General features: G+C 43.0%; 1 protein-coding gene across 1 annotated transcript; it reads left to right on the plus strand.

Moving 5' to 3' along the window:
- Positions 1–446: 446 nt before the first annotated feature.
- On the plus strand, positions 447–1,228 carry H1f4 (H1.4 linker histone, cluster member). Its single transcript, NM_133285.2, has one exon. It carries the CDS (start codon positions 507–509, stop codon positions 1,164–1,166), a length of 660 nt encoding a protein of 219 aa, NP_579819.1. The 5' UTR covers positions 447–506; the 3' UTR covers positions 1,167–1,228.
- Positions 1,229–27,513: the final 26,285 nt, after the last annotated feature.

Consider the following 27,513-nt stretch of genomic DNA (forward strand, 5'->3'; position numbering starts at 1 on the left):
GATTTGTAATAAAAATCATAATGCCAATGGCATGGTTTTGGGCTACACAAGAAGCTAACCTCTTGAAGAATAGTATTTGATGGGTCAGAAAACTGTACAGTCGAAGATCAGTTTATAATTTACGAAGAAAATAGAAAGTTTTGTTTCTCTGAGTTGAAATTTGCTGAACACCGCGGGAAATATTGCAAGTTTTCGGCAGAAGGCTTAGTGCTTTGCACATTTTTTGAGATATGCATGAAGTCTGAGACTTCGGGGATCATTATTTGAGAAAAACTGGGCAATTCTATGTGGGGAATTTTGACATTTTTGGCTTTTTTTGAGGTGTAACAAACACAACTCCGCATCAGAGAGGACACTCCGCGGCTGCCAGCGAGGCGGGCTGGACAGCGCACCAATCACGGCGCAGCTCCGCCCTATATAAACGGGCGGGCGCAGCGCGGCGGCCCGAGTCCCGGCCAGTGCCTCTGCTTCCGGCTCGAGTTCTCTCTTCTTACACACGCTTCACCATGTCTGAGACTGCCCCTGCTGCGCCCGCCGCACCGGCCCCCGCAGAGAAGACACCCATAAAGAAGAAGGCCCGCAAGGCCGCAGGTGGTGCGAAGCGCAAAGCGTCCGGACCCCCGGTGTCCGAGCTCATCACCAAGGCTGTGGCCGCCTCCAAGGAGCGCAGCGGCGTGTCTCTGGCCGCGCTCAAGAAAGCGCTGGCTGCCGCCGGCTACGATGTGGAAAAGAATAACAGCCGCATCAAGCTCGGGCTGAAGAGCCTGGTGAGCAAGGGCACCCTGGTGCAGACCAAGGGCACCGGCGCCTCCGGCTCCTTCAAACTCAACAAGAAGGCGGCTTCCGGCGAAGCCAAGCCCAAAGCAAAGAAGGCAGGCGCGGCTAAGGCGAAGAAGCCTGCAGGCGCTGCCAAGAAGCCCAAGAAGGCTACGGGAACAGCCACTCCCAAGAAGAGCACTAAGAAGACTCCAAAGAAAGCAAAGAAGCCGGCTGCAGCTGCAGGAGCCAAAAAAGCTAAAAGCCCGAAAAAAGCAAAAGCTACTAAGGCTAAGAAGGCCCCCAAGAGCCCTGCCAAGGCGAGAGCGGTAAAGCCCAAAGCGGCCAAACCAAAAACCTCCAAGCCTAAAGCAGCTAAGCCAAAGAAAACAGCAGCCAAGAAGAAATAAAATTTTCTTTGGCCAACTGCTTAGAAGCCCAACAACCCAAAGGCTCTTTTCAGAGCCACCCACAAGTCTCAATAAAAGAGCTGTTGCACATTCGGGGGGCGTGGTTAGGGTGGGAACGCTACCTAGTAGGCTGAGCTTCACAGTTAAGGGGCTGGGGATAAGTACGTGTGCTGAGGGGTACTCTAGCTGTCTCGGGGCAAGGCTAGTTAGTCTTGCCTGTCTAGGTCTGTCTGTACATACTTCATCTCGTCGGGGCGGGGTAGTGGGGAACCGAGGTCATAGCCCACAAGTGGCCCTTAGACAATGGAACCCTTGTTTTCCACGTTGATGTGCGGTTAACTTCTAAGGGAGACAGCAGAACTTGCAGTGGGAGAATCATAAGCATTGAGTGCTTCAATGCGGAATAAACTGGGTCAGTGTCCTGACAACCCTCGCCTGCTTCTCACTGCAGTTCTGACTGCTAAGTTAAGCATGCAGACCCAACCAGAGTACTCCTAGATTTTTCTGCATTTCCCCAATGTTTGATAGCAGTCATACTTAAATAGGTTAGCTATTGCAGATTTGTGCAGTTTAATTCGTACTTCCCGATTGGTGAAAGCGAAGTGACAAGACAGCCAATGAGACAGTAGACCTTCAAGTGTCGTTTACGTTCCTGTTCGTGACGAAACACTAAAACTAATCCAATCCTGAAGGAAATCTTATTAACCTCATTTGAATACTGCGTAATGTAAATGAATGTGGTGTACCTGGTGACGGGGTAGTTATTTTACCAAATGTTTGTTTAGTGTACCCGTGAGAGGGAGTTTAAATTTGCGCAACATACAAGGACTCTTCGAAGCTGTCCCCAACAGAAGGACTGCAAGGAGTACAAAGGAGCTTCTCAGTTGAAGTGTTCAAGGTGCTGAAGCAGGTGCACCCCCACATGAGCGTCTCGTCCAAGGCCATAGGCATCAACTACATATTAAAGCGGATTGCCGGTGTTGGGGATCTGGCTCAGTGGTAGAGCGCTTGCCTAGCAAGCGCAAGGCCCTGGGTTCGATCCGCAGCTCCGAAAAACAGAATAGAGAAAAAAAAAAAAAAAGCGGATTGCCTGTGTGGTGCGGCACTTACAAATAGCGCGTGACCATCATATCTCAGTTGATCCAGCCGACCATTCTCGTGCATTGCCCAGGAAGCTGGCCAAGCACCAAGAGTGTCACCAAGAAGCCAAGTAGGCATTTTCACGCATGATTTCAAAGACTTTTAGCAGTCAGGCATGCTTTCAACAAATGAGTTGTTTCAAATATCCTTAAACTTAAAGTTATGCGCTTTTTCCCCTAATCTATTGGACATCTGATCAAGTCCAAGCCAAGTTAGCCCAGAATTTTCAATCCTTCCCAAGTGAAATGTATTCCCGTAAACTACCATGCCCTCCAGACTCCTCATGCTTCAAACTTGTGTTTATGTAAACTCCGTGGTGCCCTACAAATGGGGGTGATGGCAGTGGTTTCTAGGAACCACGCATTCACTGGCACAAACATCCTCACAGTGTAGAGTTCAATATAGTTAATTCGCTGTCACATAATTACTGGTACTAAGATTAACGAAAGATGCTGTTTTAAGCATGCAGCTCTCAATTCAGGTGCTTATGTATCCAAGTTCCTCTTCTAGAGAATTAGTTTTAGAGTCCGGAGATTGTTCCCCCTGAGCAAAAATGGGCACGCTCAAACAATTTCATTTCAACTGGAACTTTTGCTTTCGTCCCCATTCCGACCCCCCCCCCAACCTTTTTTTTTTTTTTTTTTTTTCCTTCCTTAAAAAGGGGATCTAAGACTTCCTACAGAAATGTGGTTGGTTGTAAATGCTGGCAAAGCAAGCAGGCCAGGCAATGTGAGTGGGTTTGCTACTGGCAGAGATTACTCTCTGACAGAAGGAAAAGCAATCTGGGATGAGCAGGTTCTCTGTTACCGTATGTTAGACAGTTACTTAGTTCACGTCTTTGAGCAGCTTTCAACAGGTATATTCCCTAAGTGCCCATCATGGTGGCGCCCCTGTGATACCTGCAGGCAGGAAGCAGGCTGAAGCCAGAAAGAGGAAAATCCAGGTCTGCCAGATATAGACTGGCATCTAGTGCTTAGGGAAGAGATGATAGCAGGGAAAATAAAGGAAATAGAGGGGCTGGGAAGGACTGTGGCTAGGAAAAAAGCAAATATAGTTTTGTTTTGTTTTATTTTGTTTTCAAAAATCTCAACATGGATCAGGCTGAATATGAAGTAAATTGGGTGGGATGGTGGAAACAATAAATTTAGAAATGTCCCACACCTTCATGAACAATAAAGGTTCTTATTGTAGGGATATATATATATGTATATATATATATATATATATATACATATATATATATACATACATATATATACATACATACATACATACATACATATATATATGCTTTTTTTTTTATAATGTGAAACCTCGAGAACTACAGCTGATTTTTACCCAGTCTAAACTTTAGTACATAAGGTATTACATGGACCTTTAGGTGGAACTTTAACCAGTATCTTGACCTGCTGATGCTGAAGCACCAGGCAGAAGACCTTTCTTCAGCAAAGGATGATCTGAAAATTCACACTGCCAAAAACAGGTGGCCTGCCTCTCCATGACTACCCAAAAGGCTCAGGTTCTGAACGTGGTTCTGGACCAGGCTTACATTCCAGAATTCAAACCAACAGATACAGTAGCTAAACTGTATATTAAATTAGGGTTTTGCTAAGGTACTTTTGTGTCTGGGAACACCAGGGAGATCCAATACTAATTATTACTTTGTATTCTTAGAACTGGGCATCAGTGCATGATGTAGAAACACTAGGATCATGGTTGAGAATGTTCTAACGTTGATGGATTTCTCATTACAAGGAATGAATAAATGAAAAAAATTACAAGATTCTCACCATGGCATGTTGAATCAAACTATAAGCTCTTAACAAGTGCAGTGCTCATTGTCTGGATGTCCTGGCCTCCTGGGGGCCAGAAACACATGCAGTGCACATATGTGATTATAGGCAAAGCATCATACATATAAAATAAAGATTAATAATTTTTTTCAAAGAAAACCTCAGGGTGTGGTGGCACACACCTTTAATCCCAGCACTCAGGAGGCAGAAGCAGGCAGATCTCTATGAGTTTGAGAGTCTGATCTATGAATCAAGTTCCAGGCTAGCAAAGACCACATAGTGAGACCAAACCTCAGAGAGAGAGAGAGAGAGAGAGAGAGAGAGAGAGAGAGAGAGAGAGAGACTAATAGTCATCATTATCTTTTAAGTTCATTTCCATAAGAAATGATTAAAATATTTCCTTGTGTATGTGTTTAGTATTTATTGAGTTGTAATTTTCTTCCAATTCTTAATTTTCAGTTAGTAATTAGTTACGAATTTTATCCGTTCTGTTTTAGTATCACATGAAATTATACCCTACCTTTTTTGACCTATTAAAAGAAATAAAGATAGTGTTCCTAATGTTGATGAGTTATTTAATTAAAATATGTCTGGGTACATTTTGTTAGCATTTTACATGAATTTTTTCCAACTTATTTTCACATATGAATTACTCTGTTATTTTCTCTTTGAGGGTTACCTTCCCTAGGTATTGCCATTAAGATTATGACAGCTTCATAGTCATGTTCATCTATTGGTATATGAAGAAAGAAAGAAAAAGATAGAAAGAAGGAAAGAAAGAAAGAAAGAAAGAAAGAAAGAAGAAAGAGAAAGAAAAGAAAGGAAAAGAGAGAGAGGAAGGAAGGAAGGAAGGAAGGAAGGAAGGAAGGAAGGAAGGAAGGAAGGAAGAAACTCTAAACAGGAATACTCAAAATCACTGAGTAACCATCATTTATCATCTCCTTTGAGTCAAAAATTAAGTGGGAGCTTAAACCAAAGGGATCTTTCCTGAGGTTGAATGGAAGCATGACAGTGGTCATCCAAGAGCTTTGAAATACTTGAATGTTTCAAAGAGCTTCCACATTTGCTATACAAGGCTCTTTAGAAACCTCATTGACCATCCTCAAAACAAGGAATTCCAGTATGGAAGGCTAAAAAAAAGTAGATTTCTGATAATCCCAGCCAGCCTTGTCTACATACTATGTCTCAGGAAAAGAAACAGAGAAGGGAGCATGGGGGAGTTGGGGGGAAAGGCCAGCACTGGGGAGGTAGAGGCAGGTGGATCTCTGTGAGTTCTAGGCCAGCCAGGTCTACATAGTAAAACCCTATCTTTAAAAGAAAAAAAATAATAATAAAGGAAGGAAGGAAGGAAGGAAGGAAGGAAGGAGGAAGGAAGGAAATAATGGAGGGAAAAGGCAGCTGTTAGTATCCAATGAATGAGATCACAGAAAGCACAAGAGTGGAATGAGCCACATTTTGATCACTGAGATTGTAGCTCAGCTTCTTTCATATTTGCCCAGCATGCATGAAGTCTTGAGTTGGGCTCCTAGCATTGCATAAATGGAGCACAGCCATGGATGCCAGCAAATCTGCTCTCTACACAGAGTTCAAAGATAGCCAACTCTGACTTGTGAAAAACTTGAATTAATTCATCTGTGAAACTGCAAACACGAAAACAAATCTGTGGTGACTAACATATATGTTTGGCCAGTTTGTGCTTAAGAAATAAATAGGAATTAAAGCAAAATACATACTTATAGAACAATAATATCTCAATACTGTAACATGGGATATGATAAGAAAGTAACCTGGATTAACAAATTAATGGGTTTTAAAGTTAGGCATGAAGTGGTCAATGCCTTTAAGCCCACCACTTGGGCAGCAGTGGTAGGCAGATCAATGTAAATTCAAGGCCAGTCCTGGTCTGCATATGGAGTTCCAGGATATCCAGGGAAATCAAAGCAAGAAAATAAAATAAAGCTAGACCCAAAGCTAAGGCCAATTTAATTAAAGTATAATTAAGTAAAGTATAAAACTAGTAATTGACAAAATGTTAAGTGTAATATTGAAAACATAAGATAACAAATTAAGAATTAGAAAAAGAGAAGAAACAAAATAGAAGATTTGGTCCTGTAGAAATACAAAAAAAATGAACCTATGATTTTCTACATTTGAGAGGTGGGGGTAGGGGAATCAGGAATTCAGGGTCACAGTGGAGTACATCAAAAATTATTTCAAGGAGAGCTTGGACTACATAGTAAGTACATAGCAAGATCCTATGCCAAATAAAGAAATGAATGAATGAATAGCTAATGCACACAAAGTGGTAGAGCATTATAACGAAATAACATATTAAAGTCACACAGTGCGGAATGGAAGGTGCTTTCAAGCACATTGTTATCTCAGCGCACACAATACGCTTTTCTGAAGAAAGTACAAGTGCTTGAGATAGAAGTGAATTCTATAACTGAGAATCCATGGTATATTTTGAGAACTTTAATGTCCCACTAATGTTCCTCATGGAAGAGGAGCACATATTTACATGGAGATATATATCTTTTATGCATTGAGATACATAGCAACACCCTCATTCAGCTGGATAAGTAGTTCACAGACTCAGGCCAGACTCAAATCACTGTGGTTGGATCATACAAGGCAAAGCAGTGAGTAGAGGTTATGATTTGATATGTGGATAGCCTGGTAGCTTACCACCAGGCCCAAGGCCAAGAGATGGAACAGGAGATCCAGAACAAACCCCTGACCAGCACTGATCTAGACACTACTATCTGTTCAGTCATGTAACTCTGGCCTGTCTCTAGCCAATAGAATGAAAGGGGCTGCTCCATCTGATCTCTGAGAAACTAGAGTGTAAAGTAATTTTTATCAGACTGACAAATGCATGAAGGATACTAAGAGGACTTGAATTGGTGCACATCCTATCACTCTCACACACCTGTATGAGGCAAGTCACCCAATAAAATAACTTACTGAATGAAAAAAAAAAAGATACATATTGATACATAGTGACAGCCCAGGAAAACCACAGCACCTTTACTATGAAACTTGTTTCTAGGCCTCAGTCTCACACACCAAGCTTTGAAGTTCAAAGCTTACACTATTGAACTTCAATTTCTTTCTGTCCAGAGACAGATATGGCATTGTCAATGTTTCCATCATAAGTGATATCAGTAGCCTGACCAGGGCAGTTCGGGGTCACTGGGAAACAAGACAATCTTAAAAGGTATGATTGTTTGAGTGAGAACACACTCCATCATCTCATACTTGGTCTGCAGTTGGTGCGACTGTTTGGGAAGTAATAGGAAGTGTGGCCTTGTTGGAGGAGCTATGTCACTGGAGGTAGACTTTGAGGTTCAAAACTCTATGTGCCCCATTAGCTCTCTCTGCCTCATTTGTGAACCAATTTATAACTCTTGGCTCTTCCTGCCACCATGCTTTTATTCCACCACCATGAACTCTCTAACCACTGAGTTTTGAGTTGAGTTGACTAGTTAGAATGTCTCTAGCCCTGGGATAGCTTCTGATCAGATGTGATATGTCCTCTTGTCTCTTCATGTTCATCTTCCTCTACTCACATTCAGGACAGTTAGTACTAATATATGTTGACTGCATAGGACCAAGCTACAGGTAAAGGGATGTCATTTTTTTCATCCTGTCTTTTTAACAGTTAAGAAACTTCCATATATAAAGACTCGAGTATTTATACTGAGTTAATTTATTTGAAATATACACATGTCGATGGCAACAGGGCTAGAGGACAAAGATAAGATGTTAAAATACTTTAATTGTATGAATGGTCCAAACTGGTCTGCTAGTGTTATTTTAAGGATTGAGATAACTCACAAATTTCTGAAATTAGTGGTGGTTACTTAGCTGCTAGTTAGGGAATATTAGCCAACTTTTATATTTTTCATTCCACTGAATTAAAATAAAGAGGAGATTGGGAGAGGGGGACAAATAAAGAAACAAAGAAAAGTTGTAAGTATCTGAATCCAACCCAAGAAGTTGAGTTGAGGAATTTGTCATCAAATCACATCATTCTGGAGTGTCTCATAACTAAGAATGACTGAAGCTATTGTCTGTAAGTTTTGGAGGTAAGTTGGAGCAGGAATTCCTGCTGAACCACTGTTCATACATACCCTCTTCTCTTATAAGAAATAACAATGCTGATGGCAAATATGGTACCTAAAAAATACACCTTCTCTTTAATGAGAAGAGAGGTGAGTGCAAAAAGCAACTGAAAGCACAAAACTATCTTAGATGTTCTGAAATATAAAGTGTCAGAGCTGCCTAAGAATATCTGACAGATCCCACCCAACCCAACGCTTTCTGTTTAGCTACACACTGATTCCTCAAAAGGAGACACTTGCTTGATGTAAAGGAAGTAAGTAAAATGTAAGAGCTGTTCTGTTAGATTGTTTTATTTAGTATGTGAAAGCAGAATTTGCTTCTCTTACAGGCCTAACAGCTAGGAAGACAGTTTACACCAGGCAGCCTTTGAAAGAGAAATCTGAATGAGAAATGGAGAAAGACTATAAATGGATTATTATGTATAATAATATCCGTAGAGAAATGAAGGTTGGTACTTACTGGTGATTGACATCTTTCTTCCAATGGAGGATTGGTGGGGCTGGCAATGGGAAGGGTTATCTACATGCAGCTGGTTGCTTCCCAGGCATACTGGGAAATGAGAGTGTCTGTGTCAATGTCCACTGACACGAAGGGCATAACATACCTTTCTGGTACAGACAGCACATCTCCCTCATCAAACAACCCCTTAGGAATAAGTGACCCAGAACATATTCACAACCTCTGACACAACAGTACTGCTGACATTCAGTGACCCACGTTTACAATTGGCTGGTCAAGGGTACCTTCTGATGTAAGATAGCAGTTTCCAGTCTTGCAATCTAAGGAAGACCAAAGTGGAAAGACAAAAAAGAATAATAATAGCACACCAGAAGAGAAGATACGAGGAGTAACTACTCATCCAAGGAGATGTGTGCTTAGAGCCAGGCATGGTGGCCCGGACCTGTAACCCTAGCAGTCAGGAGGAACTGTGTAGGTACTATGGCTGTCACAGTGTTGAGTCTTCCTTAACTTCCACCTTAGAAAATATAACTTTCTCCTCCCGATCAATCCTCTTGGCACCTGTCCAGATCTTCAGCTGGCCTGCCCTCTTGATTTCTCTAACAAAATCATCCTGGAGTTCCCTTCTCGGTATACTTTTAAATGTCTTTATATAGGAGACTGAGAAAGTGCTAGAAGCTGAGAAAATGGCTCAATGGATATATCTCTAATGGAGCAAGACTGCCAGAACCCATATAAAAGCCCAACAGCCATTATAACTCTTCTTTTATTCCAGCAGGCAGGGGAAAGACAGGTTGAATAACTAGACTAGGCATCAGCAATATATATAAAACAAAGAAGACACCTGAAATCAGCACCAGGGCTCCATGTGCACTTGAGTATTTCTCCCACTCCCCTTCGTAGACCATCAATCCATGTGCATGTTTGTCCATTCATCTGCCGACTTAGTTAGCTTCACATTTTCATGAATGAGTGGACCAAGTCATTAAGCACTGTCATTCTGTGTGGAATAACTCTGAAGGTAAGACTGCTTCAATTTAACTGAGTCATTTGAGAGGTACCATCCTTATCAGAAGGCACTGAAACATTCTCAAACTCGTTTGTACCCCAAATCATCTAAAAGACTTTTAAAGCAAATTGCAAGTGAGTATCAACTCCCTAAATTATCTTGGTGATGATCTTGGTCTGGGAACGACACACCTTGATTACTTTGTTTTGATTGCCCTCAAACATTATTATCAAACAACAAATGTAATTTTTTTTTAATTTTTATTAGATATATTTCTTTATTTCTATTTCAAACGTTATTCCCCTTCCCGGTTTCCTGTCCATAAGCCCCCATTCCCTCCCCTTCCCCTCCCCCATACGGTATTCCCCCTATACATCCCCCTCATTGTCCCCCATATTCTCCTGCACTGGCGGGGGGGGGGGGTCCAACGTTGGCAGGACCAAGGGCTTCCCCTTCCCCTGGTGCCCCAACAAGACTATGCTCTGCTACATATGCAGTTGGAGCCCTGGGTCAGTCCATGTATAGTCTTTCGGGAGTGGCTTAGTCCCTGGAAGCTCTGGTTGGTTGGCATTGTTTTTATGGTGTTGCAAGCTCCTTCACCTCTTTCAATCCTTTCTCTAGTTCCTCCCAAGAGGGTCCTATTGTCAGTTCAGTGGTTTGCTGCTAGCATTGACCTCTGTATTGGACATGCTTTGGATGTGTCTCTCAGGAGAGATCTATATCTGGTCCCTTTCAGCATGCATTTTTTAGCTTTATCAATCTTATCTAGTTTTGGTGGTTGTATATATATGGGCCACATGTGGGTCAGGCTCTGAATGGCCATTCCTTGAGTTGTTGCTCTAAACTTTGCTTCCATATCCCCTCCTATGGATTTTTTTTTCTGCTTTTAAGAAGGAGTGGGAGCATCTGCATTTCGGTCATCCTTCTTCTTGAGCTTCCTGTGGTCTGTAGATTGCATCTTGGGTAATTCGAGCTTTTTGGCTAATATCCACTTATCAATGAGTGCATACCAAGTGTGTTTTTCTGGGATTGAGTTAACTCACTCAGGACGATATTTTCCAGTTCATTCCATTTGCCTATGAATTTCATGAAGTCATTGTTTTTGATAGCTGAATAGTACTCCATTGTGTAGATGTACCACATTTTTTGAATCCATTCCTCTGTTGAAGGGCATCTGGGTTCTTTTCAGCTTCTGGCTATTATGAATAAGGCTGCTATGAACATAGTGGAGCATGTGTCTTTGTTATATGTTGGAGCATCTTTTGGGTATATGCCCAAGAGAGGTATAACTGGGTCCTCAGGTAGTGGAATGTCCAATTTTCTGAGGAACCTCCAGACTGATTTCTAGAGTGGTTGTATCAGTTTGCAATCCCACCAACAATGGAGGAGTGTTCCTCTTTCTCCACATCCTGGCCAGCATCTGCTGTCACCTGAGTTTTTTTATCTTAGCCATTCTGACTGGTGTGAGGTGGAATCTCAGGGTTGTTTTGATTTGCATTTCCCTGATAACTAAGGATGTTGAACATTTCTTTAGGTGCTTTTTGGCCATTTGATAATCCTCAGCTGAGAATGTTTTGTTTAGCTCTGTACCCCATTTTTAATAAGGTTATTTGGCTCTCTGGAGTCTAACTTCTTGAGTTCTTTGTATATTTTGGATATTAGCCCTCTATCAGATGTAGGATTGGTAAAGTTCCTTTCCCAATCTGTTGGTTGCCATTTTGTCCTAATGACAGTGTCTTTTGCCTTACAGAAGCTTTGCAGTTTTATGAGGTCCCATTTGTCAATTCTTGGTCTTAGAGCAGGAGCCATTGGTGTTTTGTTCAGGAAATTTTCCCCAATGCCCATGTGTTCGAGACTCTTCCCTACTTTTTCTCTATTAGTTTGAGTGTATCTGGTTTGATGTGGAGGTCCTTGATCCACTTGGACTTAAGCTTTGTACAAGGTGGTAAGAATGGACCAATTTGCATTCTTCTACATGCTGACCTCCAGTTGAACCAGCACCATTTGTTGAAAATCCTATCTTTCTTCCATTGGGTGGTTTTAGCTCCTTTGTCAAAGATCAAGTGACACATGGGTGTGTGTTTTCATTTCTGGGTCTTCAATTTTCCACTGATCTATCTGCCTGTCTCTGTACCAATACCATACAGTTTTTATGACTATTGCTCTGTAATACTGCTTGAAGTCAGGGACGGTGATTCCCCCAGAAGTTCTTTTATTGTTGAGTATAGTTTTTCCTATCCTGGGCTTTTTGTTATTCCAAATGAATCTGCAAATTGTTCTTTCTATCTCTATAAAGAATTGAGTAGGAATTTTGATGGGGATTGTATTGAATCTGTAGATTGCTTTTAGCAAAATGACCATCTTTACTATATTAATCCTGCCAATCTAGTTTTTTAACTAGAGCTTAGGGATCACAAAAGTGACAGAAGCTGGAGCCAATATTAAAGAGTGGTAGAAAAATCTCTGTCCCTCTACAGAGCCCTGCCACAGGTCTCATAGGCTCTTGTCTACAGTGTCCACACCTGAAAGCAGGGAAGACCTGATTTCAGGGCATTGTTTTGCGTTCTTACCACAATTCAACATTTCAGGAACCTTTTAGATAGCTTGTGCTTATGAGCCCAGACACTGCTCCCTCATGTTCCCACAGCCTGGAAAGCTATTCTGTAAACTTAGTAGTCTCAGAACATAAAATCCCAGGAGTCTAAACATTCTACAGCAGTCGTTTGATATTAAAAAGAAGGTTACACATAAAAAGGTCCGGATACAGCATAGTGAACAAAGTACCTGCTTTGTATAGTGGTTTGCAAGCACTGTGAACTTAAGTTAGATTCCCCAGAACTTAAAAAAATAAAAAAGCTGTGTATGATGGCCCTCCTGGACTCCCTGGCCATCCATCCTAGCCTACTTGGTAAATTCTAGACCAATGCAAGACTCTGTCTAAAAAAATAAATTAAATTAAATTAAAAATAAAAAGGCACACAGCGGGGTTGGGGATTTAGCTCAGTGGTAGAGCGCTTGCCTAGCAAGCACAAGGCCCTGGGTTCGGTTCCCAGCTCCGAAAAAAAGAAAAAAGAAAAAAAAAAAGGCACACAGCTGGACAGTGTTTGAGAAAGAATACCCAAGATCAACACCTAGTCAAACCTACACACACACACACACACACACACACACACACACACACACACACACAATTTTTTATTAAAATAAAGAAGAACAGTTTGAATATTTTGGACCTTTTCCTTCTCTTAAACTGTTTCTGAAGAATCAGCATGTGGAGAAACAATGAAGATACAGGAAGAAAAAAAGAGCATCTATCCCAAGTCTCCTTGCTGAGAGAGTGTATCCCTATTCTGTAACAGTTTCCTCTGAGACTAAAACATTCTAACCTACAGGAAGCTCCTTAAGCAGGAACAGAACAACTTAAAATAGCTTCAGGAAGTCTCTGAAACTGACCAGATTCACTAGTCTTCTTCCTATAAGGGTAAACTATAAAAGCTCTCAGACAGAGAAAGCCAAACTACAAAGACCACTCTCAGACCAGACCAGACCAGAACTGCTGCCAAGAAAAATCAGAAACCAGACGAGCTACCTAGAAGTTTACACTGACATAGGCATCTGGAAAGAGCACTTTACAACCTGTCGCAATGCCTGCAGGCTGTGCAGTGCTCCAGGTTCCAAGATTTGTGAGCTATCCCCATGCTCCTGTAAGGAACCCCACAGCCATACTCCTATAAATAACACCAATAAAATCCATTGGCTCACCAAGTAGGACTTTGGTGATTTGTGTACTTTATTCTGTCATGGGCTCCCTATCTTAGGGCTTAGTAGCTGTGTGGTATGTTTCCTCCATGAAAAGTTTTGTCTTAATAGTCCCTAAACTTCTCTCCACTGGTTGGAAAAACACCTCATAAACCGAAGACCTTTTTTATACTTTTAATGTAGATGAGGAAATGAAAGCAATAAACTGATATTATAGGGGCTGGAGAGATGGCTCAGAGGTTGAGAGCACTGTCTGCTCTTCCAGAGGTCCTGAGTTCAATTCCCAGCAACCACTTGGTGGCTCACAACCATCTATAATCAGGTCCGGTGCCCTCTTCTGGCCTGCAGGTGGATACATGCAGGCAGAAAGCTGTATGATGTATACATAATAAATAAATAAATGTTTAAAAAATTTTAAAAAAAAATAAAGGTTATCATTATAAATGATACCAATAAACTTGCTTAGAAAACGTTAAGTTACACAAAGGTAAAATGTAACTAAAAGAGTTTTGCCTCTGCCTCAGCAGCCTAAGTAGTCTCATGGTAACTGTCTTTTACTGAGAGGTTGACAACCCAGTAGTTGCTCAGTCCATTATCATGGATGCAATCCCAGTCTGGCACTGAAAATCTGGAAGGTCTCTGGAGAGCTACTGTCCTTAGTCTGAGACAGAAGACTGGAAGCAATGGTTCAATCACTGAAGGAAGCAGCAACAGCAACAGTAACAATGCAACCTAGCAACAGCTGAGCACCAGATGAGCAACAAATGAGACATCTTCCTTCTCCCATGCCCTTCTTATCTGGGATACTAACAGTCAGGGTGGTCCTTCCTAAGTCAATTAGCACTATTAGAATGGTTCTTCAGTTGAGGCCTTCCATTCATAATTCTAATTTGTGACAAGGTGACATTAAAAACCAACCGTAACAATTCGCTACTCACCAACTAAATATGTAACTATGTTATTTTAAAAACCAGAACCTTATGCAGGCACAAATATCTCTATTACATACATGCACACATGCATGCATGCATACATACATACATACATACAGACATACATACATTCACTTTTAACAGCCCTCCAAGTCTTTAAAACTCCAATGTCTTTTAAAAGTTCAAAGTGTCATAACTGTTACATAATTGCTATTCCAAGAGCGAATAACCAGGAACAGTTCAAATCAGATCAAAGCAAAACCAAACTGCAACAGTGTAAAAAATTCAGCTTCCAACATCTGGAACTTGCTCATTATCTTCTGGGATCCAAAGATCTTATGAAGTTCTACTTCTCTGGCTCTTCCCTCCACCACAAACCCACCTTGTCTCTAAGGCCCAGGCCAGCTCGTCTTCCCAACTGCTGCTATACTGTCCTTGGTCATCGTTCCACAGTCCTGACATCCCCAGTATGCTGGAATCTCCATTACAGTTGAGTCTGTACCTTCACCAGTATCTTACTGGAACCTCTCACAGTGCCAACCTTCAGCTGTCCTCCAGGACTCCTTTAGTGCTGCAGTTTCTATACTACCAAACAAGAACAGCATGAAGAGTCTTACACATCACAAAATCGAGCGGCCAGCTTAAGATGCAGCCATGGCAAACCCTCATCCCCCTGATCACAGCTCTGGGAACTAACCCTTAGGAAATGGTTTATAGAATATTTCATCTAAATGATGCTGGTCTTTTATTAACTACAGCTGGTTTTTTCAGCCTGTCCCAGTTAGAGTTATTATTGCTGTGATGAAATACAGGTGATTATGTTCTGAATGCTCAACAGCTTTTCCAGCCCAAAATACTAAATGTTTCCAAAAATCCTTCCAAAGACAACACGGTAGGTCTGTCATAGCAATACCCGACTCCTGTTATCAATTTCTGTCTTAGTTTCTCTATTGCTGTGATAAAATACTGTTGTAATTTGAGTTTTTACAGTGATAAAACACTATAACCAAAACCAACTGAGGGAGGAAAGGTTTTATTTCAGTTCACACTGGGCCATTGCTGAGGGAAATGTATGAAGAAACTCCATCAGAGAAATAACCTACAGGCAGGAACTTATTCAAAAGCAATGAATAAATACTGCTGACTGGTTTGCTCTTTATGGCTTGCTTGGCTGTCCAGGGGTAGCATTGCCAGGGCTTTCTCATATCAATCAATCAAGAAAATGCCCTGATAGACTTGTCTACAGACCAATCTCATGGAAGCCTTTTCTCAATTGAGGTTGCCTCTTCCTAAAGGCCTATAGCTTAGCTTGTGACAAGTTGAAGGGGAAAAAAAAGAAGCTAACCAACACACACACACACACACACACGCGCGCGCGCGCGCGCGCGTGCACACACACAGAGAGAGAGAGAGAGAGACAGACAGACAGACAGACAGACAGACAGACAGAGACACAGATACAGAGACAGACAGAGACAGACAGACAGACACAGACAGAGAGAGAGACAGAGAGAGGATTATTTCCCACTTCAATGATCATTTTTAAAAATTCATCATTAGTGTTGTCATAAGCACACTCTGCCAGAAAACTTGATGGAGTAGATGAGCACACATGTGCATTTCCATACTTTCAAAAGTTATTGAAAATCAAATTCACAAACTATATTGGTTTCCTCTACTACAATTTTCTAATAATTGCTGATTTTAGTAGCTGGCCATTCATAAACACAGGTGCTTCTGTTGCAGTCTTAATTATTGATATTAATTCTCAAACTATACATACTACCCCTTAGGGGTAGGTGCTTTCCTTCTTGTCTCCTTTTCCTGAAGCAAGAGGAAACGAGAATTCACATATACCAAGGCCCTGAGTCCTACAATCCTGCTTAACCAGTCAATGTGATGACAGCTAGACTGAAGTGGGACACCAAACAAGCCACTTGCCTTATGTTTGTGAGTTCCCTTCCCTACAAATGGATTCTTATAATGTGGAATGTGCAGAGTCCACCTGCAGGGGACAGGTTAGTGTAGGCTGTCACCATCACAGTGATAGCTGTCCTCTCCACGTGGGGTCCAGGAGCATATATCGTAGGTCTGTTGTGTTAAATAAAGCCTGGGGTCTGATTTTTCTGGTGTGGCTTAATATTCCCATGTGCTTATGTGTGCCCAGTCTACTGTGCTAGGTATATAAGTAAAGGCTGTTGACTCTTAGGAATAAGCTACTTGCTGGTCTCTCTCCCTCCTGAGTGCTGCTGGACAGATGGTGCCATTCATTTCTTTACAAGTCCAACAAGGTACAGTCATCCAGTCTCTGTATGTTCACTAAAAATGGAAAAACCCAGCACAGAGCATGGCCTGAAACCACTGTTCTGCCTGACAGGAGCAAGAGCCCATATCAGTTAGGCACAGGACATGCAGCATGAAGGCTTACAAAACTTTTTAAAAATCACAAAAGTATTGTAATTTCTCATGAAATAAAAGGGAACAGGATAGAGAGATGACTCAGAGGTCAAAAGCAGTTAATGTTCTTGCAGAGGACCTAGGTTCTGTCCCCAGAACCTACAGGAAGGTTCACCACTACCTGTTCCTCTATTGCAGAGGATATGACACTTTGTTCTGGCTTTTGTGAACAGCAGGCACACACATGCTACATGTACATACATATAGGCAAAAGAGCCATGGATGTAAAATAAAAAATTCATCTATAAATAAGAAGAGAAAATTAAAATTTTAGGTCAAAGAAAATATTCTAATAGACATACTCATCTTCCTCTAATTTGATACCACTCTTATTTTTAATAGCTGAAGAGACACACAAAGGCAAAAGTATATAGAATCCAAAACATGTAATGTAGACATGAGGGTACATACCAGACATTACGGATACTCTTTGACTGTTTATTTTCCAATATCCTATAAGGAATAAGTGGCAGTGACATGCTCATCCATCCTCATTAGCTATGAGTCTTTGTTGTAACCATTGCACTGAAGACATCATCACTTGCTAACCCTAAGGAATTAATCCAAAGAACACATTAAAACAGACTAAACAAGAAACAACAACAAAACAACTTGGGCAGGCAAAATGACTCAGCAGATAAAGTCAGTTTACCATCAAACCTGGCTACTGATGTTCAGACCCTAGGACCCACACTGTGGACAAAGAGAACAAACAGCTGATAGTTGTCCTCCAACCTGCACACAAACATACTGAATTAGTGAGTGAGTAAGACTTGCTTCTCACAAGATAGTGAAATTTCACTTTTCTCCCTGCAGGCACCCACTAGCATCCATGATGTTCTCACCCTACAGAGCAGGGCAACACTCACTCAATTGCCCCAGCCCCATGAAGGCTGTTGTAGTTCACCTATTTCCTCAGAGCATAAGCATGGCCATCCCATCCATGACAGAACACAGCTAACCTTGGCCCAGAAGTCATGATAACAAAGTAAACAACAACAGTTACAACTAGGTCTTTGGTGATGAGACTATATGAATTCCATAGCAGAAGGGGCAGGGAAAGATGATAAGGACCCTCAACTGGGAATCCAGCCATCTCTCCCACCAGTTTCCCAGCTGTCTGTACATAGAGTCCATAGATAGCTGAGGAAGGAATTCCATGATACAACTGCCAATGAGGTCATCCACTATGGTGGATGGGATTTGTTAGTGGTTTGGCTATTTTTGAATGAACTACCCACCTGTAAGTCTCCTCTCACTCATGACATGACATCAGTATATTCGTTTCATTGAGCTATGTAATCAAGCCCAGTGGGTTCACATTTGAGTGAGAGCAAAACCAAACAAAGCACATTCGAGAATAAAAGAGTAAAGAAAGACTTATCTACAGTAAGCAGGGAGAACACAGAAATCATTCCCAGAGCAATGGCCTCTCTAAACAAAGGAAGCATGGGGATTTCGTTCAGGGAGCATATACATGTTTATAGAGGGGTTGGCCCATCTCAGCATGCCCAATTTAAAGGCAATTAAAGTATAGGACAAGAAAGCTTTAGCTGAAAATAAAAGCTAGGAATCTGAAGATAGATGAACAGAAATGCATGTACTTGCAGGTGCCCAACTCACTTAATGACAAACAGTGATATAAGGTCACAGTAACCAAGTCAAGACCCACCTATCTTTTTACTTTTTTTCTTTTTAAATTGGATTCCCCTTGTGTATGTAAGTGAAACCCTTTCATGTAGCGTCTTGAAGGACATAAGATGGTTTTTGATCCCCTATAAAAAGAACTTTGGAGTGTTGTGAGCTTCCATGTGGGTGGTGGGAATGGAACACTTACATGTGCAAGAGCAACAAGTACTCAACTGCTGAGAGGCTCCTCTGTCCTCCTCCTCCTCCCCCTCCTTCTCCTCCCTCTTCCCCCTCTTCCTCCTCCTCCCCCTCCTCCTCCCCCTCTTCCCCCTCTTCCTCCTCTTCCCCCTCTTCCCCCTCTTCCCCCTCTTCCCCCTCTTCCCCCTCTTCCCCCTCTTCCTCCTCTTCCCCCTCTTCCCCCTCTTCCCCCTCTTCCCCCTCTTCCCCCTCTTCCCCCTCTTCCCCCTCTTCCCCCTCTTCCCCCTCTTCCCCCTCTTCCCCCTCTTCCCCCTCTTCCCCCTCTTCCCCCTCTTCCTCCTCTTCCCCCTCCTCCCCCTCTTCCTCCTCTTCCTCCTCTTCCTCCTCCTCCCCCTCTTCCTCCTCTTCCTCCTCTTCCTCCTCCTCCCCCTCCTCCTCCCCCTCTTCCTCCTCTTCCTCTTCCCCCTCTTCCCCCTCTTCCTCCTCTTCCTCCTCTTCCTCCCCCCCTCCTCCTCCCCCTCTTCCCCCTCTTCCTCCTCTTCCTCCTCTTCCCCCTCTTCCTCCTCTTCCTCCTCTTCCTCCTCTTCCTCCTCCCCCTCCTCCTCCCCCTCTTCCTCCTCTTCCTCCTCTTCCTCTTCCCCCTCTTCATCCTCTTCCTCTTCCTCCTCTTCCTCCTCCTCCTTCTCCTCCTCCTCTCCCTCCTCCTCTTTTTCCTTTTCCCATTTCTCCTCCCCCTCTTCCTCTTCCTCTTCCTTCTTCTTCTTTCTTTTTTTTATTATCATCTTAACCATTTTGGTTCATCAGTAGCAATTTTACTGTTTAGACTTTCTACTAAAGAGCCATTAAAGTTTAACATAATGTTGATTCTTTAGGTTATTTGGGACAGTACAGACATGTCATCACAGTCATCAAAATATAAACATAACAAAAGATACCTATATGTGTAAATAGATCTTGTATAATTCAATTTAAACGTCTTCAGTGTGCTTCACCTGTATCCAGAATGCTTATTCTAGGAACTGAAATCTTCACATTGCTCTGAAGACAGGGTTGACTTTCCTGTATCATTTTCAAATAGGTAATTTCTCGTGTACATCCTTATACCCATGAACTCAGTTGAGGTCTTGTTAAACCAGCTTGTTCATATATTCTTATTTGCTATATTATCTTCAGTACCAAATGTGGGATGATCTTTCAATACACTACCCTTAGAATGTCATATGACAGGTAACGAACTGCATCTAGGATTACAGAGGATTTAAACACAAGAGACAACCTGTGATACAGAGAATAATTTTTTGAAGCATACACTGCATAACTTGAATAATTTGATCTTGACTTCAGAAAAATCGCACATTAGATAGTAAAGAATTAGCTTCATACACACTGCATTTTTCTTAAATGTAATTAAAGAGTGATACCAGCAGAGGCATATAAAGTATACCAAAGAAATTAAAAGAGTAAAATCCTCACAATCTAATTAGAGAGCAGCACCAGCAGATATACAGTATAGCAAAGAAGTCAGAGAGAGTAAAATGAAACAAGGGAGAAATAAATTTTATTTATTTGTCAATTTTATTTTCTAGCACTGTGGGTTGAACCCAGGGTCTCAGACATGCTAGACAAACATACTCCCACAGAACTTTTTTCCTAGCCTCACTAAGTCTCCCAGACTGGCCTTGAACTCACCCTGTAGATTATAAATCTTGACCTTATAATCAATCCTCCTGCCCCAGCCTGTAAGTAGCTCAGTTTACCACCAGGACTAGCCCACCTAAAAATAAATTTTAAAAGAACAGGAATTAATTATGAAAAAATGGAAATTATCTACAAGTCAAAAACTTGTCCTTTGAGAAAAGCTCATATGTGTGTGTCAGTGTGTCAGTGTATCAGTATGTGTGTATGTGTATGAGTGTGTGTGTGTGTGTGTGTGTGTGTGAGAGAGAGAGAGAGAGAGAGAGAGAGAGAGAGGGAGAGAGTATAATAATAACTAAGAGGAAAGTAACTACCAGAAAGGAGCTTTAAGAAGTCACATGACAGGGCTGGGGATTTAGCTCAGTGGTAGAGCGCTTACCTAGGAAGCTCAAGGCCCTGGGTTCAGTCCCCAGCTCCGAAAAAAAGAACCAAAAAAAAAAAAAAAAAAAAAAGAAGTCACAAGACACAAAGCATTGTGATACATGCCTGTCATCTCAGCACTTGGGAGGTTGAGCTAGGTAGATGGGTGGTTCCAGTCCAGCCTGGACTACACACTGACATCCTGTTCCAAATAACAGTAAGAAACCCTGAGCAGAAGCAAAGTGCAAAACCAGAAGAGAGTGCTATGGACAACTTTAATAAATTAAAGAATAGAACATGATGATTTTTCAAAAATCATCTCTTTTGCATATTTTTGTTTTATTTTGTGTATGTACGTTTGTGGCAGTCAGAGTGAGGGCCCATTAGAACGCAAATAGAAAGCCAGGTAAGGGCTTCTGGAGTGGCCTTCCTCCTTTGAAGTGGGCTGGCTCTGGCACAAACATTTTAGAATAAAGGTAAGGAAAATGGGAGGAGCCAGAGGACTTTAGAAGGCCTAACATACACCCCAGCCGATGGGATTTCTAACTCCATATTTGCCCTCACAACCTGGCAGGAGCTATGAGCCTACCTCGGTGAGCTCCCCCTTTTGCCTTTTTTAATTCTTTTCCTTTTTTCTTCCTCCTCCTCCTCCCCCTCCTCCCCCTCCTCCCCCCTCCTCCTCTGCCTCCTTCTCCTCTTCCTCCTCCTCTCCCAACCCCCTCTCCCCCTCCTTTCATTCTTTCTGCATTTCTATCTGTTATTTATCCAAGACAGTAAATTATTCGTGAATTCCACGGAGCAAACTCTCCTAAGACCATGTAGGTTCCAAAGATAGGACTCAGTCAAGGAGCTGAGCTTGGCAGCAAACCTCTTTGCTCGCGGAGCCATTTTGCCAGCCTCTGAAACCGTCCTTTCACAAACTCTGCCAGTCTCTGCCTTCTGAAGCTCCCTGGTTAGATGCATGTTGCACGTTATTTCTGGATCATTTCTGCTTGCTCCTAATCAAATATACTTTACCACCCCTTGCTCCTTGCTTTATTTCCCCCTTCGTATCTACTGAAACCCCTAATAAGTCGTTAGTTTATAGCTTACGAGAATTTCAATCTCAAAAATTCTTTGCTTGTCTGGGGAAGTATGCAGAAATTTGTTTGATGTCCAATGGATGCCCCAAGCTGTCTGTTTTTCCCCTTTTAACAATAGTAAAATGTTGCCAACTGAATTTAGAAACATGATTGGGATCCTCGGAAGGCGGTTTGCCTTTGTAAAGCACTAGGTGGCGCTGCGAAGCTGTATAATTTTAATTCCAGGGCACTTGAAACCCCGCTGTAAATTTGGATCGTTTCTTCCTCCGAATTCTGCCAGTCTTATAGGCAAACAGACTTTGCCTGACACTTTTTTTTAAAATCATTATTATTCGCTTTAATTTACTCTTGGTTCGAGTCTAGGCATCTTCGTTTTGTGAAGTAACCTGGAACTCTTTTCTCCAGTAGGCAAAATTAGACTCTTAAATCTCAAATCTTATCATGCCAGAAATTCCTAGTCGGCTGTTCGTTACCCTGAGTTAGGTCTTTCTTAAGTCTGTGTTGTTCTGTGGAGTTTCAAGGATTTCTCTGTTGTTATGTACTTGTTTTTTAAGCAGGGAAGAGTAGGTTTATGTGTATGGTAAGTTTCCCTCGTCTTTAGATAGGTGTTTGCTTCGGGAAGATATTCATAGTGTCTAGTCTTTCTCTCCACAAATTAAAATCCTTACCATGTCCCTTTCTGTCACTAATACATTGAGCCTTCATCTTCTGTCTGATAATAAGATTGTTGTGTAACATTCTCCTGTAAACATTAACCAGATATTGTTTAAATCAATGCAATGTTTTCAAGCTGATATACTTACATTACATTACAATATGTACACTTATATAGTTCTTATAATGTATAATTAATATGCATAGAGGTCCCTTATTTTAATAAACAACATGTACATATATTCCAGATCTCATACTTTTTTAAAAGGCAAAAGCAAATATAAACAATCCTTCTCTGAGTTCTCATGCCCATATAATAAAACCTTGGAATGAATCTCTAAGTCAATATGATATTTAGGTTTTATTTAGTGAAGTGTGGGGGGAAAAACATGGAAGTGGGGGAAGATTTTCACAGGACAAACCTTACCAGAACAGTCTTACCTGTAAGCATTCTAGGCGATTGTTTTGTTTGGATAGTTGGTGTTGACTTTTGGATTTGTTTTTGCTTTGAGATAGCATCTCCTGTAGCCCATGCTGGCCTAGAACTCACTATGTAGCCATCCTTCTGCCACTACTCCCAAAAGGCTAGAATTAAAGCATCTATAACACAAGAGCCTGGTACAATGTACTTTCCAAACTAGCATCTTGTGGTCTAGTAAGATGCTTCAGTGCATCGGCAGACAATGATGACTTCACTGGGGCACAAGCAGTTCTAATCGGATCAAGAATTCTGTAGTCTTCAGGGTGAACAACACACATCACTACAAATCACTGATACATTCCAGTAAGTCTACACTACACTAACACAACACCAATTGTGTGTCATAGTCATTCACACACATTAGGCCCAGCACACTTTTACTTATTCCACCTGACAATACTGACCATGATCTGAGGTGACCCTGGAAATCAACAGCCATTGAAGAGATCCTAAATGTCTTCTTAAAATGGCTTTCCCCCACCCCCTCTTTGAGAAGTTAGTTTGTGAATTAAATGGACATTTTGCTTTGTTTCCTGAAGCCAAAGCCAAACACAGACTAAATTCCTATCCTTTGCCTTATAAACAATAACCTGATCTGTCTTGCAGATTAATTTACAAAGCGCTTCTTTTTCAATTTTAGTTAGAAATTCTCCTTCATGCCCTTGGAATTCCACCTCCTCTCTATCTCAGCCTGTGTATGCTCCTGCCTTAAGTGTCTCTCTTTGAGACTAGACTGCAGGCTAAAATGTTCTTTGATCTACTGTTCTATGAGGCTACATATATTCCATCACACTTTGCAACAAGAAATGCCTTATGACCCTTTCTACCCTTCTCTTGGTGGGAAGTGCAGGAAACGAGAAAGAGGAAACAGAATAAACTTGCTTAGAAAGCATTCTGCTGCACACAAGTAAACTTTTGCTACCAAGCATGCCTCTCTCTGCCAGCAGTTTGGAGAGGACAACCCGGACTGACAGATCCTAATTAACCCCTATGCCTCTTAACAGGAAAAGCATAATTCTGACAGGCAGGCAGGACAGGCCTGGTTGGCAGCTTCATGGGAAAAGCTGCCTTGCTCTGTCTCTAGAAAACTATAACAATGTTTTATACTGTAAATGTCCCTACTTGTCCAAACAATCAAACCTGGGGATTTTGTTCTATAAAACATGTTTAATCGATCAAAGTGTAAATTAGGGCCAAAAAGACTATATAAACTGTCAAGGATTTCTGTTCAGAGTGAAAGATCCCCGTTTGATATTAGTGCAGCCATTTCTTAAGAATGAGAATCTTTTAAGCTGGCCCTTGCTTAGCCCCTAGATGTTAGACAATAGACCAGAAAGTACAGAAAGCACATTCCCACCCACTCTCTAGGAAGCTGCCAGACCATAAGAACAGAGGGTATAGAACATATTTACTGCAGGGCAATTACAAGACAGGAAACATCTCTGGGAAGCTAACTGATTACTATAGAAGTAAGATGTCCTTGGTACTGAATGCAGCTGTGCTATAGGCTGACATAGCTATAGCCTTGTCCTGGGAACTCCAGAAGAGAAACACCTGCCAAGACAGATATCCTTGGTTCTTGTCCTGGGAACCCCAGGATAAGAAAACATATATCAAGTCAAACGTCCTTGGTAATGAAATAGCTGCATTGATGTGGTTACGGCCTTATCCCAGGAATTCCAGGACAAGAAAAATCTGCCTAGTTATCCTTGGCACCAAAATAGCTGAGCTAATGAAACTGTGTAATCTTAAATGACTATTTAAGCTGTACATTTCTGTTGTTCGAGGCTCTTCACATCCCTCCTGTGTGAGGACTCCTGTGTCGAGCCCCAATGCATTGGTATCAAACCTCTTGTTTTTACATCAAGACTGAGTCCCGTGTGTTTGTGGGGTGGTGGGTGTCCTCAGGACTGGAGCGAGAGTCTCCTCTGTCTGAGGGTCTTTCAAGAGCAGTCATGCAACAATCAGTGCAGGCTTTTGCCTGTAAATCTCCTGGGATGGTTACTGACAGGGATGGTTACTGACAGGGATGGTTACTGACAGGGATGGTTACTGACAGGGAGGGTTACTGACAGGGATGGTTACTGACTGGGAGGGTTACTGACAGGGATGGTTACTGACTGGGAGGGTTACTGACTGGGAGGGTTACTGACTGGGAGGGTTACTGACTGGAATGGTTACTGACTGGGAGGGTTACTGACTGGGAGGGTTACTGACAGGGATGGTTACTGACTGGGAGGGTTACTGACTGGGAGGGTTACTGACTGGGAGGGTTACTGACTGGGAGGGTTACTGACTGGGAGGGTTACTGACTGGGAGGGTTACTGACTGGGAGGGTTACTGACTGGGAGGGTTACTGACAGGGAGGGTTACTGACTGGGAGGGTTACTGACTGGGATGGTTACTGACTGGGAGGGTTACTGACTGGGAGGGTTACTGACAGGGATGGTTACTGACTGGGAGGGTTACTGACTGGGAGGGTTACTGACAGGGAGGGTTACTGACTGGGAGGGTTACTGACTGGGAGGGTTACTGACTGGGAGGGTTACTGACTGGGAGGGTTACTGACTGGGAGGGTTACTGACTGGGAGGGTTACTGACTGGGAGGGTTACTGACAGGGAGGGTTACTGACAGGGAGGGTTACTGACTGGGAGGGTTACTGACTGGGAGGGTTACTGACTGGAATGGTTACTGACTGGAAGGGTTACTGACTGGGAGGGTTACTGACTGGGAGGGTTACTGACTGGGAGGGTTACTGACAGGGAGGGTTACTGACAGGGAGGGTTACTGACTGGGAGGGTTACTGACTGGGAGGGTTACTGACAGGGATGGTTACTGACTGGGAGGGTTACTGACTGGGAGGGTTACTGACTGGGAGGGTTACTGACTGGGAGGGTTACTGACTGGGAGGGTTACTGACTGGGAGGGTTACTGACTGGGAGGGTTACTGACTGGGAGGGTTACTGACTGGGAGGGTTACTGACTGGGAGGGTTACTGACTGGGAGGGTTACTGACTGGGAGGGTTACTGACTGGGATGGTTACTGACTGGGAGGGTTACTGACTGGGAGGGTTACTGACTGGGAGGGTTACTGACTGGGAGGGTTACTGACTGGGAGGGTTACTGACTGGGAGGGTTACTGACTGGGAGGGTTACTGACTGGGAGGGTTACTGACTGGGAGGGTTACTGACTGGGAGGGTTACTGACTGGGAGGGTTACTGACAGGGATGGTTACTGACAGGGATGGTTACTGACAGGGATGGTTACTGACTGGGAGGGTTACTGACTGGGAGGGTTACTGACTGGGAGGGTTACTGACTGGGAGGGTTACTGACTGGGAGGGTTACTGACTGGGAGGGTTACTGACTGGGAGGGTTACTGACTGGGAGGGTTACTGACAGGGATGGTTACTGACTGGGAGGGTTACTGACAGGGATGGTTACTGACTGGGAGGGTTACTGACAGGGAGGGTTACTGACAGGGATGGTTACTGACAGGGATGGTTACTGACTGGGAGGGTTACTGACAGGGAGGGTTACTGACTGGGAGGGTTACTGACTGGGAGGGTTACTGACTGGGAGGGTTACTGACTGGGAGGGTTACTGACTGGGAGGGTTACTGACTGGGAGGGTTACTGACAGGGAGGGTTACTGACTGGGAGGGTTACTGACTGGGAGGGTTACTGACTGGGAGGGTTACTGACTGGAATGGTTACTGACTGGGAGGGTTACTGACTGGGAGGGTTACTGACTGGGAGGGTTACTGACTGGGAGGGTTACTGACAGGGAGGGTTACTGACTGGGAGGGTTACTGACTGGGAGGGTTACTGACTGGGAGGGTTACTGACAGGGATGGTTACTGACTGGGAGGGTTACTGACTGGGAGGGTTACTGACTGGGAGGGTTACTGACTGGGAGGGTTACTGACTGGGAGGGTTACTGACTGGGAGGGTTACTGACTGGGAGGGTTACTGACTGGGAGGGTTACTGACTGGGAGGGTTACTGACTGGGAGGGTTACTGACTGGGAGGGTTACTGACTGGGATGGTTACTGACTGGGAGGGTTACTGACTGGGAGGGTTACTGACTGGGAGGGTTACTGACTGGGAGGGTTACTGACTGGGAGGGTTACTGACTGGGAGGGTTACTGACTGGGAGGGTTACTGACTGGGAGGGTTACTGACTGGGAGGGTTACTGACTGGGAGGGTTACTGACTGGGAGGGTTACTGACTGGGAGGGTTACTGACAGGGATGGTTACTGACAGGGATGGTTACTGACAGGGATGGTTACTGACTGGGAGGGTTACTGACAGGGAGGGTTACTGACAGGGATGGTTACTGACTGGGAGGGTTACTGACTGGGAGGGTTACTGACTGGGAGGGTTACTGACTGGGAGGGTTACTGACTGGGAGGGTTACTGACAGGGAGGGTTACTGACTGGGAGGGTTACTGACTGGGAGGGTTACTGACTGGGAGGGTTACTGACAGGGAGGGTTACTGACTGGGAGGGTTACTGACTGGGAGGGTTACTGACTGGGAGGGTTACTGACTGGGAGGGTTACTGACTG

The sequence above is a fragment of the Rattus norvegicus genome, chromosome 17 (assembly GCF_036323735.1).
Source record: "Rattus norvegicus strain BN/NHsdMcwi chromosome 17, GRCr8, whole genome shotgun sequence".
In the NCBI taxonomy this organism is placed as follows: Eukaryota; Metazoa; Chordata; class Mammalia; order Rodentia; family Muridae; genus Rattus; species Rattus norvegicus.

Excerpts from the sequence above, each read along its gene's own strand:
- H1f4 (NM_133285.2), top strand. The coding sequence starts at position 507 with ATGTCTGAGACTGCCCCTGCTGCGCCCGCCGCACCGGCCCCCGCAGAG.